Source organism: Copadichromis virginalis, linkage group LG9, assembly GCF_057382275.1.
Source record: "Copadichromis virginalis isolate Kocher_CV1m ecotype Utaka linkage group LG9, C_Virginalis_male_GT1.1, whole genome shotgun sequence".
In the NCBI taxonomy this organism is placed as follows: domain Eukaryota; kingdom Metazoa; phylum Chordata; class Actinopteri; order Cichliformes; family Cichlidae; genus Copadichromis; species Copadichromis virginalis.
In genome coordinates, this window is record NC_140626.1 from 16,766,116 (window position 1) to 16,779,009 (window position 12,894).

At 37.3% G+C, this 12,894-nt stretch overlaps 1 protein-coding gene across 1 annotated transcript in view; it reads left to right on the forward strand.

The window, feature by feature from the left end:
• The window catches only part of LOC146701666 (cadherin-18), a 95,377-nt gene that overhangs the window by 60,501 nt on the left and 21,982 nt on the right, over window positions 1-12,894 (forward strand). Inside the window, exons 8-9 of the mRNA XM_085467954.1 lie at window positions 9,336-9,472; window positions 12,182-12,303. Coding sequence (XP_085324080.1) covers window positions 9,336-9,472; window positions 12,182-12,303 — 259 coding nt within the window. The remainder of the gene's footprint in view (window positions 1-9,335; window positions 9,473-12,181; window positions 12,304-12,894) is intronic.

The following is a 12,894-nucleotide window of genomic DNA, read 5'->3' on the forward strand; positions in this document are numbered from 1 at the left end:
CACGTGTGTCCATTTGACGGTTTGGAGAGGCAAAGCGTCAAATGGACACAGTGGACCAGCTTGTTTATTACACATTTTGCTGTGATACTGAGTCATATGATGAGGTTTCAGTAAACAGTACGTGGATCATCTTCAGGGGCAGATGCGTTTCTCAGGTCCTGTGTAAAAATAAACAAATAAAAGAAAATAAGCAAAGAGTGAAAAAGCTACCAGTGTCCAAAAAAGGCCTTGGAAGACATTTAGAAAGCCTGGAGAACTATCACTCAATGCCACTTTAAAAATGCAAGAATGTCTGTCTCTTTCCAAGAAAATTATCATTCCTCTATGTTCTTTATATTCTCAGTGTCTAAAGGGTTTTTCCATGGTGCTGTACAACATCATGTTTTATAGATGCCCTGCAACATTTCAAATAGACTCTTGTCTTATCCTGATACTAGAATTGTAGATAAACACAAACACAAAAAAACAACTGCAGTGTAGATTGTGAGCCTAGTGAATCTGAATTTTTTGGCATCAGACGGCTGGTTATTTTGTCTCTACGCTTATGAAGTAACCTGAGGCAATGCAACTGCTTAGCACATTTGTATGCACTATAAACACATGGTTTTGCACTGTTGAAAGAAGATTGGTATTAGCCTTAGGCTGTGGACTAATCCTAGGTTGTCTCTCTGAACAGGTATCTCATTTCATGACATTACACTCAAGCAACTGTCCTGCTTGTAATCATTTGAATTCTCTTTATAGCCTTGATGTAAATGGCGGACCAGCTGTAAACATGATACTCCTCTTGAGATGAAGTATTGCTGTTATATCAATAAGAAGCAATCCTATATTGCTGTTAACCTCTTATGCCGTGGACCACAGAGCAATGGTTTTTTTTAAACAGCAGCATGGCACTTTACAGTTTTGGTTGATACTACACGTAGTGGGAATAGTAGGTGAGCAAGAAAATTACATTATTATTCAAAGATTATGAGTTAAAATGGGGGCATGGATGCAGGCAAGGTACGATACGCAAATCCCAGTTCTTAATGACAATTTTATTTAGTTATTAACACTAAAATACTCTAAAAACCACAGAAATTGACTGTAGAAAAGTCTAGAGAGAGTGTAGGACACACATTTTAACAAACTAAAGATCTGAGACTGGTACATGACAAGGCATGCTCCAGAGGTTTGTAAGAGAGTTGCAGTTAAGGATGTATGGGAAAAGCTGTGTCAGCCATTATCAGCATCAGCTGGACTCAAACTGGAACATATTGGCTCATGAAGTGCAAAAGAAAAAAAAATGTGGACTGGCACTGAAGGTTTATTTTCATTAGTACATACCCTAAGGTAATATAAAGGGGTTACATGGGGGGGAATATATATACCCAGAACTCTGAATTGTAATCTCTCCCAGTAATTTGTTTATCCAGGGCATCATGCAGTGCCTAAAGACTCTTCCATTAATGCTGGAGCCTGATGGGAGCTGCAGTGGCGCATGTCATAAGCACAAGATTGTTTGGGTTCTTGATACTGTACTGTTGCAGCAGCAAACAGTTACAGTAAGCCACTGTAAATCATCTCTCTGCTAGTCACCTCCTACACAGCTTAAGCAAACGAAAGTGGTGACCTCAAATGTTGAAGTATGTCACAGCTTTCCCCGAAGCAGAAGCAAATTTTATCAGTCAACATCGATTTGACCTTTCACTTCAACAAATTAAAATACATGTTCCTTTTTGCAGGCATTTTAGGCCCAGTTGGTGTATGATGCTTTCTGAATCTCACAGCAGCAAACATCTCTGTTTAATATTAAGGTCCTTTAACCATGGAGAGCTTTATTTATTTATTTGTTTTCATTTAACATAGCAAGGTTTTTAGGGTGTGTGGATTTTAAAGTTTGACTAATAGATGAGTGGAAACTTGGGCACAAGAAGAGTCTTATTTGCACATTGGTCAGGGTGTCACACTCCAACAGCTACTGAAGGAGCAGTCTAGCAAATAACCAGCAGGAGAATTTCAGTAAATGTACAGCTGCAGGTATGTAGTTGATGTCTATAAGGTGTCCCATGGAAATGGGTGGAGGTGGTGAAGGCCACAGAATTTATTACACACCTTTTTTTCTGCAGGACAGTGACCAATAGCAAGTGTACTTTCCATTTCCATATCCATTGTGGCCGGCTTCAAATGATGCTCAACGCATCAACTTCAAGGACAAAGCTAATGAAAACTTTTACTCATGCTATAACAACTGTAAACATGAGCCAAAGACTTTATTATGTATTTTTATTACCTCACAGGAGCCACATTATGCTTGAGGCTTATTTATATCTACATACATCCTGGGATCTATTTTTCCGTCTAAAATTAATCAAAGGGGCAAAAATGCTTGGAATGAGTCCACTACTGAGCAAAGAAAGCCACGAATTGTTTGTCCATCTCCTTATCTTTACTACTCACTTGCTTGGATGGTAATTTGAAAAGGAATTTATGATGTTTATACACTATCTAAAACAAGCTGTTATTCCAATAAGGACAGTGGCCCTTTAAAAACCTTCTCACTGGCTGGTCCTAGCAAATGAAAGGCTTGAAAAGCAGGTGGCCAAGTTGTGACAATATTAGATATAAATACACACTGACATCATACACCCAAGAGTAGAAAAAACTGTCAGAAGCAAGAAATTACGTGCACTGACTCTAATCACATCAATAACATGACAGAAATACGAATATGAAAGAAAACACTAAAATCACAACAGGTTTACTTCTGACATTTTCATGCATTTTTATTTATTCCTTCTAATTAACTGCAATGAAATGTGCACATACCAGAGCATTTACATACATGTAAATTCAATAAGTTACTGCTCCCTAAAAGGCACTTACAATGTGGAAATGCTTAAACCCCAAGCCCATCAGTCTTCATCCACTTATCCAGTTCAGGGTCATGGTTGGGCTGAAGCTGCTGTAGGGCATGGCACTGGATACACCCTGGACTGGTCACCAATCACTCTCACATTCACAACTATGGCCAGTTTAGAATAATCATTTAACCTAACAGTCATGTCTGTGGGAGAAAGCTGGAGTACCTGGAGAGAATCCACCCAGACACTGGGAGGATGTGCAAATGTCCCTTCTTGCTTTGAGACATAAATCCAAACCACTAGATCACTCTGCTGCCCAAACCTCAAGCCATTATTATTATTATTGTTTTAATCTAACCTTTCTATATTTATATATAGAAAGCATATATTTACTATGTACAGTATTGTTACGCCACATTGTCTGCTCTCTCTAACTCGCACTCACCTTAGTTTTAGGTTGGCATGTCTCTCTTAGTGAGACTTTTGTTATATTACAATCAAAACCTATTGTTGGCAGCTATAACCATTTTTACTAAGTGGACAGTTGGCCCATGGCATTGTATCACGACTGTTTTGTAGTTGCAAATACTGAAAAAATTCTAAATATTTTTGTCGCTTTTAATAATGCAGAAGCCAAAAGTTAAGAAATGGAGGGTGGAGGTTTAAAAATACAGGATTTTTCCTTTCATACTCTGCCTGAATGCTTCCTGTGTTGACTTAGATGGAGCACCAGAGATGTTGCTATAATTGTGAGTGCAAGGTACATGACAGCTGCTGCCCTGCTAATGTGCTGCTCAAGCTACACTGTCTATTTAGGCAGGCTGTGTTCTTCATACCTTTGAAACTTCACTCAGAATTTTAATGCCAGAAAGGATATTTAATTTAGAAACAGTTTGGATTTCTTTCCATTTTATTAAGTCTATGTTGGGATTTTTCTGCTTCTTTTCCAGCAAAGATGAATAACCAGTCAGAAGTTTTTTTTTTTTGGAATAATATCAAAACCAACTGTATGCAGAGGTTTGTTTGAGGTACCTGGCATTGTATCCGGAGCTCAACATAATATATGAAATATATTATATGATTCAGCTCATTAATCATTATTCTGCCTTATTTTTCACATCTAGACCAAAGCACACAGGTCAAGATTAATCAAACCAAGACTAATTAATCAACTGTTTGGCATTTTTGTTGTCACAGACAAAGTAAAGGTTTCACGAATTTAAAAGTATGCAATCATTAGTCTTTACTTTTCTCCTTGTTAGTTCAGATTTCACAACTCTACATATAAATGATGGTTATATGATCAAGAGGGTCTTAAAAATACCAAAAATAATCAAGTCCAGGTTTGAAGAGTATTTTCAAAGCTGTGAAGCTGGTCTATTGTAGAAAAGAAACTATATATTGTTTTTTAAACTTACATTTTGGAGTTGGTTTCAAACAGCATTATGGTTTTAATTGGGATACTAAATTCCTTTTCACATTGGAGTGGTAAAAAAAAAGATTTCTTTCTGTCCATTATTCTATTCATTTTTCAACGTTTCTTTTGGATAATATTATGACTTGCTGTATTGGTGTCAGTCGCACCACACAGATATGACACCCGTTAACTTACCGTATTTCCCGGACTACAAAGCGCACCTGAATATTAGCCGCACAAGCTAAAATCAGGGGGAAATCCTGTTTTGTACATACATTAGCCGCACCTGACTAAAAGCCGCAGGTGTTTCAATGTTGACTTATCATATGTAAGAGAATATGCACAAAGGGAATTGTCAGGAAAGAGATGGCTGTTTGGAGACACACCCCTTTTATTAATATTTTGAAAAACAAGTTATGGGTACATATTTGCACATGTAGTACATAACAGTAACCTACAGCACACCAGAAAAATAGATTCGGCCTACCTTTTAGGCTCAGGTGCAGCGACACGGCTTTAACAAGAAGAAAAGTCAGTCATTCACCATCTTTCTCTTCTTCCTGCGCTCTAAAACCACCAAAGTCCTCTTCTCCAATGTCGGAAACGAACAGGCTCAGGATGGCTTCGTCATCCACTCTCCGCTTCTCTCCTTCGTTGTCACTTTCAAAACCAAAGAAATCCTCGTTGTCAGTGTCAGAGTCGAACACCCTCAGAAGGGCCGTGGCGGTGTCCTCCTCTCCATCATGCAGCAGTCCAGCCCTTCAAAATCTGTTGGTGATCGTGGATGTTTTCACACTTTTCCACGCTGTCAGAATCCACCGGTGGAGTTGGGCATAACTTGCTTTTCGCAAGTTTATCGCCGCTCGTCATCCACGCCTCCTGCTGAATGCGTAGCGCTACTTTGAAGTTTGTTTTTCGCGCTACTTCGTACGGCACTACGTTGCCTGGCGGACGGACATGTGACTAACATACCACTCTTGAACCCCGATCCTTCCGCCAGGCAACGTAGTGCCGTACAACAGCGGAACAAACAAAACAAATCGTCTTACGATATCACAAAAATCATGGACAATCCATAGAAAAGCCGCACCTGACTAAAAGCCGCAGGGTTCAAAGCTTGTGCAAAAAGTAGCGGCTTATAGCCCGACAATTACGGTAATCAGCCATAAAACCCCCTATCACAGCATCTCTAATTAAGTCTGTTTTGCATGAGGTGAGCTTCGTCGTCCTTGATGAATGTTGTACAGTTTGAAATGTCTGGAAAACATAGGGTGAAGATTTGTTTTTCTGATTCATGTATTAATCTTGACAAGCTGTGAAAGATGTGTAGTAAACAAAAAGGTAATCTACATATGAAAGACTTTTCCTTGCGTTCCTAGAGGAATACCTGGTCCATTCCCGCAGTACATTACTTGCGCTGTTCATCACGTAAAGAAGAAGGCAGCAGGAAGTATTTTGATAACATCCACTTGAACACTGAAAGCTAAACAAGTGTGCCTCTGCTTCTTGTGTCTGCATCAGAATGTAAAATTCAGCAGTGTTTGCCTCTCTTTGATCATCAGAAGTCTGCCCATGCATGCAATGAAATAAATATGTGATTGAAGTGACATTTGAAATGTTGGGAAATGGTTTGAAATTGACATCTGAATAATCAAATGAGTTTTCCAGAGGTCTTTACCTCTGATTGCTCTTATACATTATCATATTTATTAGGAATAGTTTTGAAAAGTTTTTTGGCCTAGTTACCATTACTCACAGCACAGACTCCCATCTTCAGCCAGTATTAACTGACTGCATCAATTGTAGTATCAAACAGACTCATTAAAGTAAGACGGGAAACAGTGAAATACCACTAAAGTCTACCATTATAATTATTATAGTGTTTTACCATTTTAAACACTGTGTATAAATTAAAATCTTAGGTTAAATGCTTAGTTAAACAATTGGCAGTTTATAATAACAAAAAGTAGAACAAAACATATTTTTAGTGTTGTGCATTGTGTACGTTTCACTGTGGTTATCTGACATGCCATCAAACTATAGGTTTTTCTTCTGAAGACCTTTACTTTTACAGCTGAAAGGATGTCATGCTCTTATGAGCCTGAAAATATTAAATAAATCATGACAACATGCAGGTTCCAGGAACACTGGCAATCTGAGCTCAAATATTCAATAAATGCAATCCTGGCATCAGTAAACCCACTGCATTTCTACCTCTCATGTCGATTGAAAATTGTCGACTTAAGGGTATATTGCACAGGAGAATGAATGCTGGATTAAAGGTATAAATAGGTCATTAAGAGATAAATTAGGGAATACGTAGTCAATGCTCACTTTGTGCTTGAACTCTTGAGAAGCACTGGAGCTCATTTCTGCTTTGTATTCCACAGACTCCTTTGCATTCAGTTTGATAACACTGTCGCTAGAAAGCCATTACAAGAGTGTAAACATTGCCAGGAGAACACTGCCTTTTGTTATTATTAAATATTGAAGATAATTGCTCTTGACTTAGAAATGTGTATTTTCAGAACATTCTGTCAAGACCTAAAGTCCATTTAAAAGCTGTAGGGATTATTCTATTCATGTGCTTTAGTGGAGGTACCAGGCTTTGAAAATCACAGGAGCATAAATATGTCTCCTTTGGCTCACGCTGCCTCTCCACTTCAGTCACGTCAGTGTGTCAGTTTGTTCTTGTTGTGCTTTACTAAATCTTATTAATTCGGGGTTTTGTTTTACTTCTTTTTTTTTTTTGGTTTTTTTGTCCATAAAATGGACATAAACAAAAACAAATAGATATTTATTGCATAGTGTTTTGACTCTGGCTTGGTAAACTTGGTAAGCCAGGGTCAAAACACAATGCCCTTGCATAATATCCTGAGGCTTCTATAACTTGGTACTGAAAAGGATACTAAAAGAATTACATACAAAGATGCAGCAGGGATAGACTCCACGCCCTGGTGATTTTGAATTGGATAACCAGAAAATAGATGGATGGATTGGTGTACGCTTGACCAGTATCGCTCAGTGATGGTGGTTGTGTATTGTCATCTGTGGGTCTAAAGGAGCTTCCAAGAGTTTTGTTTTGTTTTTTTAATCTCCTAATCACATTATCAAGATTGTGTTGGAAAAATGATGCAAACTTGAGGAACCAACTTTAAAAGAGTTTATTTATGTCGTCTTATTTTAGTTATTTTTTGTATGACCGGAGGAATTCCATCAGGTTTGGTATCAATTAATTAAAATTTTGCTGATCTCCTCTTTATGAAATGTCTGTTCCTTGTGCAACTCTGGACCGCTTCACATGTTCCTGCAGATTTTAGATTTTTCTAGCCACTTACCCTTGTGCATTTGCAATTTCACCTCAATGAACATCTAGAGCAAACAGTGTGTGAGACTAACCCCTTAATGTCACGATTCTAGAATAATCACTGGTAATAAAAGCTCCAGGACTCTGACACCAGACTTGTTTCTTTTCTTGTTTTTCTTTTTTATTTGTTTTCCATGAATGAATGTGGAGGCTAAGCCTAAAGGTGGCACACAAGGTCAGGAACTGACCATGAGCATCATTATTTCTTCCAAATACAGAGTTGTGCACAGGGAATTCATCCCCTGAGGTCAGATTGTTAAAACAGGGTACAGCTGTAATGTCCTAAGGCATCTGGGAAGAGCACAACATGCGGTGTGGGCCATTGTTTACCATAGCAGAAGGCAATGAAAATACAAGAGCTTTTCGGCCTTGCCGAAACAATCTTTCCATGCCACCTGCTGTACTCGCCAGATTAGGCTCCCTGCAAGTTTGTCCTCTTCCTCAATGTGGCATTAAAGTTGAAGAATTGCTGTCTTGTCACATTGGGTGAGATCCAGCAAGCTTCTCAAATGTGCAAGTGGTCAGGACAGGACTAAATAAGAATTATCTAAAAGTAGCAGCAGCACAGAGAATGGTAAAGGGATGGAAAACAAGACTACCTATTAAAAACAGATGCAGTTTTGATTTTTGTGATTTGACCTCATATATTTTTGTTTTGTTTTAATGTTTCTTACGAGCCATTTAAATTTATGCAATTTAGGTAAGTTAAGTAAATACTTAAAGTTTTATAATTCTTTATTATACATTAAAAGTATTCTACACACAAAATAGGAAACGAAGAACAAAATTAGTACAGAATGGCACTTTTAGAGATTTTAGGTTGTTGATAAACACGTTGCTGTGGCGTAGTGTTAATGAAATACTGAAATGTTAGATTAGTGTTTAACAAATTAGTGTTTATTTCTTTATGCTTTGTTTCCAAGACTTTCTTGTAATGTTTATAATTTTTTAAAGTGATCTTGACCAATAGTTCTCTAGGCTCAAGAAATAGGAAAAGGCTTTCCAAAGAGACAAGGGAAACAGGAAGAATAGACTGAGGTAAGGACAGAGGCTCAACGGTGACCTCCTTTTACACGGGAGAGGTTCTGTCATGGTTTGGGCCTGTCTTTCAGCCTGTGATGTTGGGGGTCTTGTCAGAATTGATGGAATCAATGAAAACATATACTTTCAGATTTTGATCTTCCATGCAGAAGATTTGACTGGCAATGGTGTCATTTCTCAACACAACAATGGTTCTAAACAAACATACCTGGATAGAAAAAAACGAACAAACATGAAATATAAAGGTGGTCGTACCAAATATTTACTTCAAGCTTGGTAGAACTGGGAGACTTGTAGAATTGGACAAACTCTGGGTTTTGCCTTATTCAATGTATTTCTATGTATGAATGCACAATAAATAAATTGCTGTTCTTATTCACCTTTTTACTGGCAAAATAAAAGTGAGGGGTGCGTTCAGACTTTTGGCCATGTGAAGAGTGATTGTCATTTATGCTCAAGTCTGTTTAGCATTTTGAATTTCCTAGAATACAATAAGATATTAACATTTCAAAAACTTTCTGACATCTCAATGTAAAGAACAGTGTGTAGATATCCTTATCCTGACAACACTGACATCTCTAACAGAGGGTTTCGCTGTGGGTTTGTACTGCACATTCCAAATGTATACATAACATCAAATGCAATCTTGTTTTTCTTTCAATAGATACTTCTTGGACAGAAAAGAGGAAGGTATAAATTATTTCAGAGTCGACGAATACAGTGGAGTTATATATACAACACTGCCCCTGGACAGGGAAGATATGCCTTGGCACAACATCACTGTTATGGCCTCGGAGGTTGGTAGGTATCCAGGTTGCTTTCCGTATACAAAATGTTTACAAGAGTAAGTAAATGTAATGCCACTGGTACATCTGTTTACTCTTATGTGAATGTTCATGAGTGGGTAGTGGTGATACCAGCTGTGCTTCATCTTAACAAAGCTTATATGAAGTAACAACTTGCCTTTTCTTGTAGCCCTACAATTTCAGGTAGTTAAACTTTAATTTTACAGTTATAGTATTTAACAAAGTGGATTTTTTTTGTTTTATAAATCCATAAAAATTAAATGTACTGTTTGTTAAATGTAAATAAGCAAATTGGGAGATGCACTGCACATAATGAACTGAACAGTCATAAACACTTGAAAATGCTGTAATGCATTCGGTTGAAAGAGGCACTCAAGAGATTGATCAATCTTTCCACTCTTGTTTTGTTTTGCCTCAAGCTAATAAGAGACATTATAAATCAGAATCAGATTCAAACTATGGTTGAGTTCTGTGTCATGACAGCAAGATGATTCAAAAAGCAGAATTACAAAATAGGTGTGTGCTGTAGTTCTACCCCGAGTTTGTTTTTTTCTTAAATGCTCTCCCACCAGATAACAAGACACCCTGCGGGGATCATATACTCAGACAGAGGGTAAAATTGGAGTCCAAATCAATATCACCAAAATAAAAGGTTCCAAAAGGAATGAGCACATGAATCTGCACTGAACAGTTTCCATTTATCTACTGAGCAAAAAATGCATGTAGATAATCATATTTGAAGGTGCATCAGTACAGTGTATGTTAATGGACACTTTCATTGCTGCAGATTTGTAGCAGTTATTTAATTTTCTATATTAAATGTTTGGAATACAAACAAATATACTTGTTCTACCCAGGTCTACCCAGGTCTTCGATTGAAAACTAGTTAATAAAATCATATTATGGCTCACAGGTGTACCAACTTCTAAATATATAAAATCTTATATTCCTCTTATTTTGAAATACAGACCATAAATGTGTGTTATTTGAGCTATGCTGCAAAAATCTAATGTAATTTGAATGGTAAATAAAAAGGGAAAATATTTTTCTAATCATTATTAAGAAAACTGCTTAAAGTCAAGTAATTAAAGTTTTGTAGTTAACCAAAAAAGGTGTGCAGTCTGTGGACTGTTTATATTTTATCCACGTTTAACTCAGTGCACCAAGATGCCTAAATGGGATTATTAACAGCAATACAAAAATAATCAACAGATTTAAACAGTCCAGTGTAAGTAATGGAATTAACAGTCTGAAGACTTGAGAAAACAACAGTGAAGGATAATATTTGCATATTGATTAGAATGTGCAGTATAATTTTTTCTTATAATTAACTAAAAAAATCAAATTAGTCTCAATTGTTTCAGTGTCCTTTCCTGCAGTGAAAATTAATTAAATCAATACATGCCCCTCTAACTCCAATTGCTATCAGGTAACTTGGATAATTTGTAATCACAATTAGGCAAATCTCTTGCCAGGCGAGTGGGATTCTGAATGCTAATGTTTCTTTTAACTTCTCTTTAGTATTCAAGGATACAGTTACATGCCAAGACACTGTCAAAAGGCAGAATGATAAATTTTTACCTCTTTGAATGAGCAAGGACAGTGTCATCGAGACAAAGCACCAAACAGTTCACTGCGAACCATCCTGTAGAGATTTTATCCTGAAAAGGCGTGGGAATAGATGGACTGTCCAAACTGAGAAAGTGAATTAGAGGATGAACGTATGATAAAATAACATTTTAGTGTTTGGGGGTTTAAATTGGTAGTTTATGGTGGACATATTGTCTTGGAATACCATTGGTGCAAAGTCAAATCTTCAATTAGTGGTGAAAAAAATGCTGCACAAGATAAAGTAAGTAAAGATGCAGGAGCATTCATTTAAATCAAAGACATGAACACCTGCGTTAACTTTGTGTGTGTGTATATATATATATATCTTTTTCTTTCACTGAAGGTTCTGCTGAGGAAGCATGCTATTTTTCAGCACTGTTCTGGTACACTCATAATGTAAAACATACTCGCACCTGGAAGCTACAAAACAACTCTTCTGTCAGTGACAGAGGGGCTGCAGGCTGCTGAGGTTAACTAGATTGCTCAAGGGCCCTTGCTGTGGGGCCAGAGAAAAATTACATGTGACCTGTATACTCCCAGTCATAAGAGTAGCTCAATCTGCCATTTTCAGACACTTGCATTATAACAGTACATTTAGCCCTGTTTTTTTTTTTTTTTTGCTTAGTACTGATGCTGTTTCAGGTGGTCTTCGTAGGTCATAAAAGCCTTTTTCTTAGACAATGTTGCAGTCTTGGACCTGTAACATCCTGTAAATACTAATGTTCTTCACATTACACAGATAGTAAAAAAATGTTTCACTAAATTGACTTTAAAAATTAACCATTGAGTATATTTTTTTTAATCTTTCAAAGTGAATATTTTGCATGTAAGATGGGTTATGTATTATAACCAAGAACTACAACTGAAAAAAATGCCATGATTATATCAATTTTAATAAACAAAGTTGATTTGTGCAGCATTGCACCCCTCAGTGCTTTTATAAGGACAAACCGACAGACAAAACCCATAAACAATCTAACAGGAAGAGCACACCATGCCCTAGTTTGAAATGTTGAATGTTTCACTTTGCTATTAAGGTTCACGCTTGGCTTTTATCTTTTTTGTCTCTTTTTCTTTTCTTTCTCTGCTTCAGACAATCCCAGCCTTCTCAGTCACGTTCCTGTAACTGTTCAGGTCCTCGATGTGAATGACAATCCACCAGAAATAGCAACAGATGAGGAAGTTATTGTCTGTGAGAGCTCAAGACCGGGACAGGTAAGTGTCAGGGACTCGCCTAGAAAAACACAAAAACACCTATTTCCGTTTTTTGGTTTTTTTCCCTCTACATCTCTGACTTCAAACATTAAAACATTCCTTCAAGTCAAAAACACCTCAGAAGTAAAGTGTTGAGCGCTGTCCATTAAGCACAGTCATTTCCCTGGCTACATGAATTCTGCACCGAACTGTTGTTTCCCTCAGCAGTTCGGGTTGCTCACCGAGAGCTGAGCAATAAGAGACTGCAAAGGCACTGGAGAGAGCTGCTTAATCATCCCTCATTCAAAATGAGTATCTCAGCAGCAAACCATGACAGCTCTAAATCGAAGCTCATTCCAATTTGCGCTCAGTAGTCTTTGATTCATTCAAATTAAGAAGGTTTTTGAGATACAGCGCGATCAGCAGCATGGAAAATGGCTGAAAGGCTGGTTCGGCAAAGGATGATGAAGTAAAGACTAGGAAGACACAACTAAATACATTTTTAATAGTTTTGAGCTGTTGGAAGAAAAGTTTGAAGAAAAGTTCGAATGAAAGTTTGTATTAAATTTGTATTAAGGTTACATTGTTGCCTGAGGGTTCTTGGCTCACGGG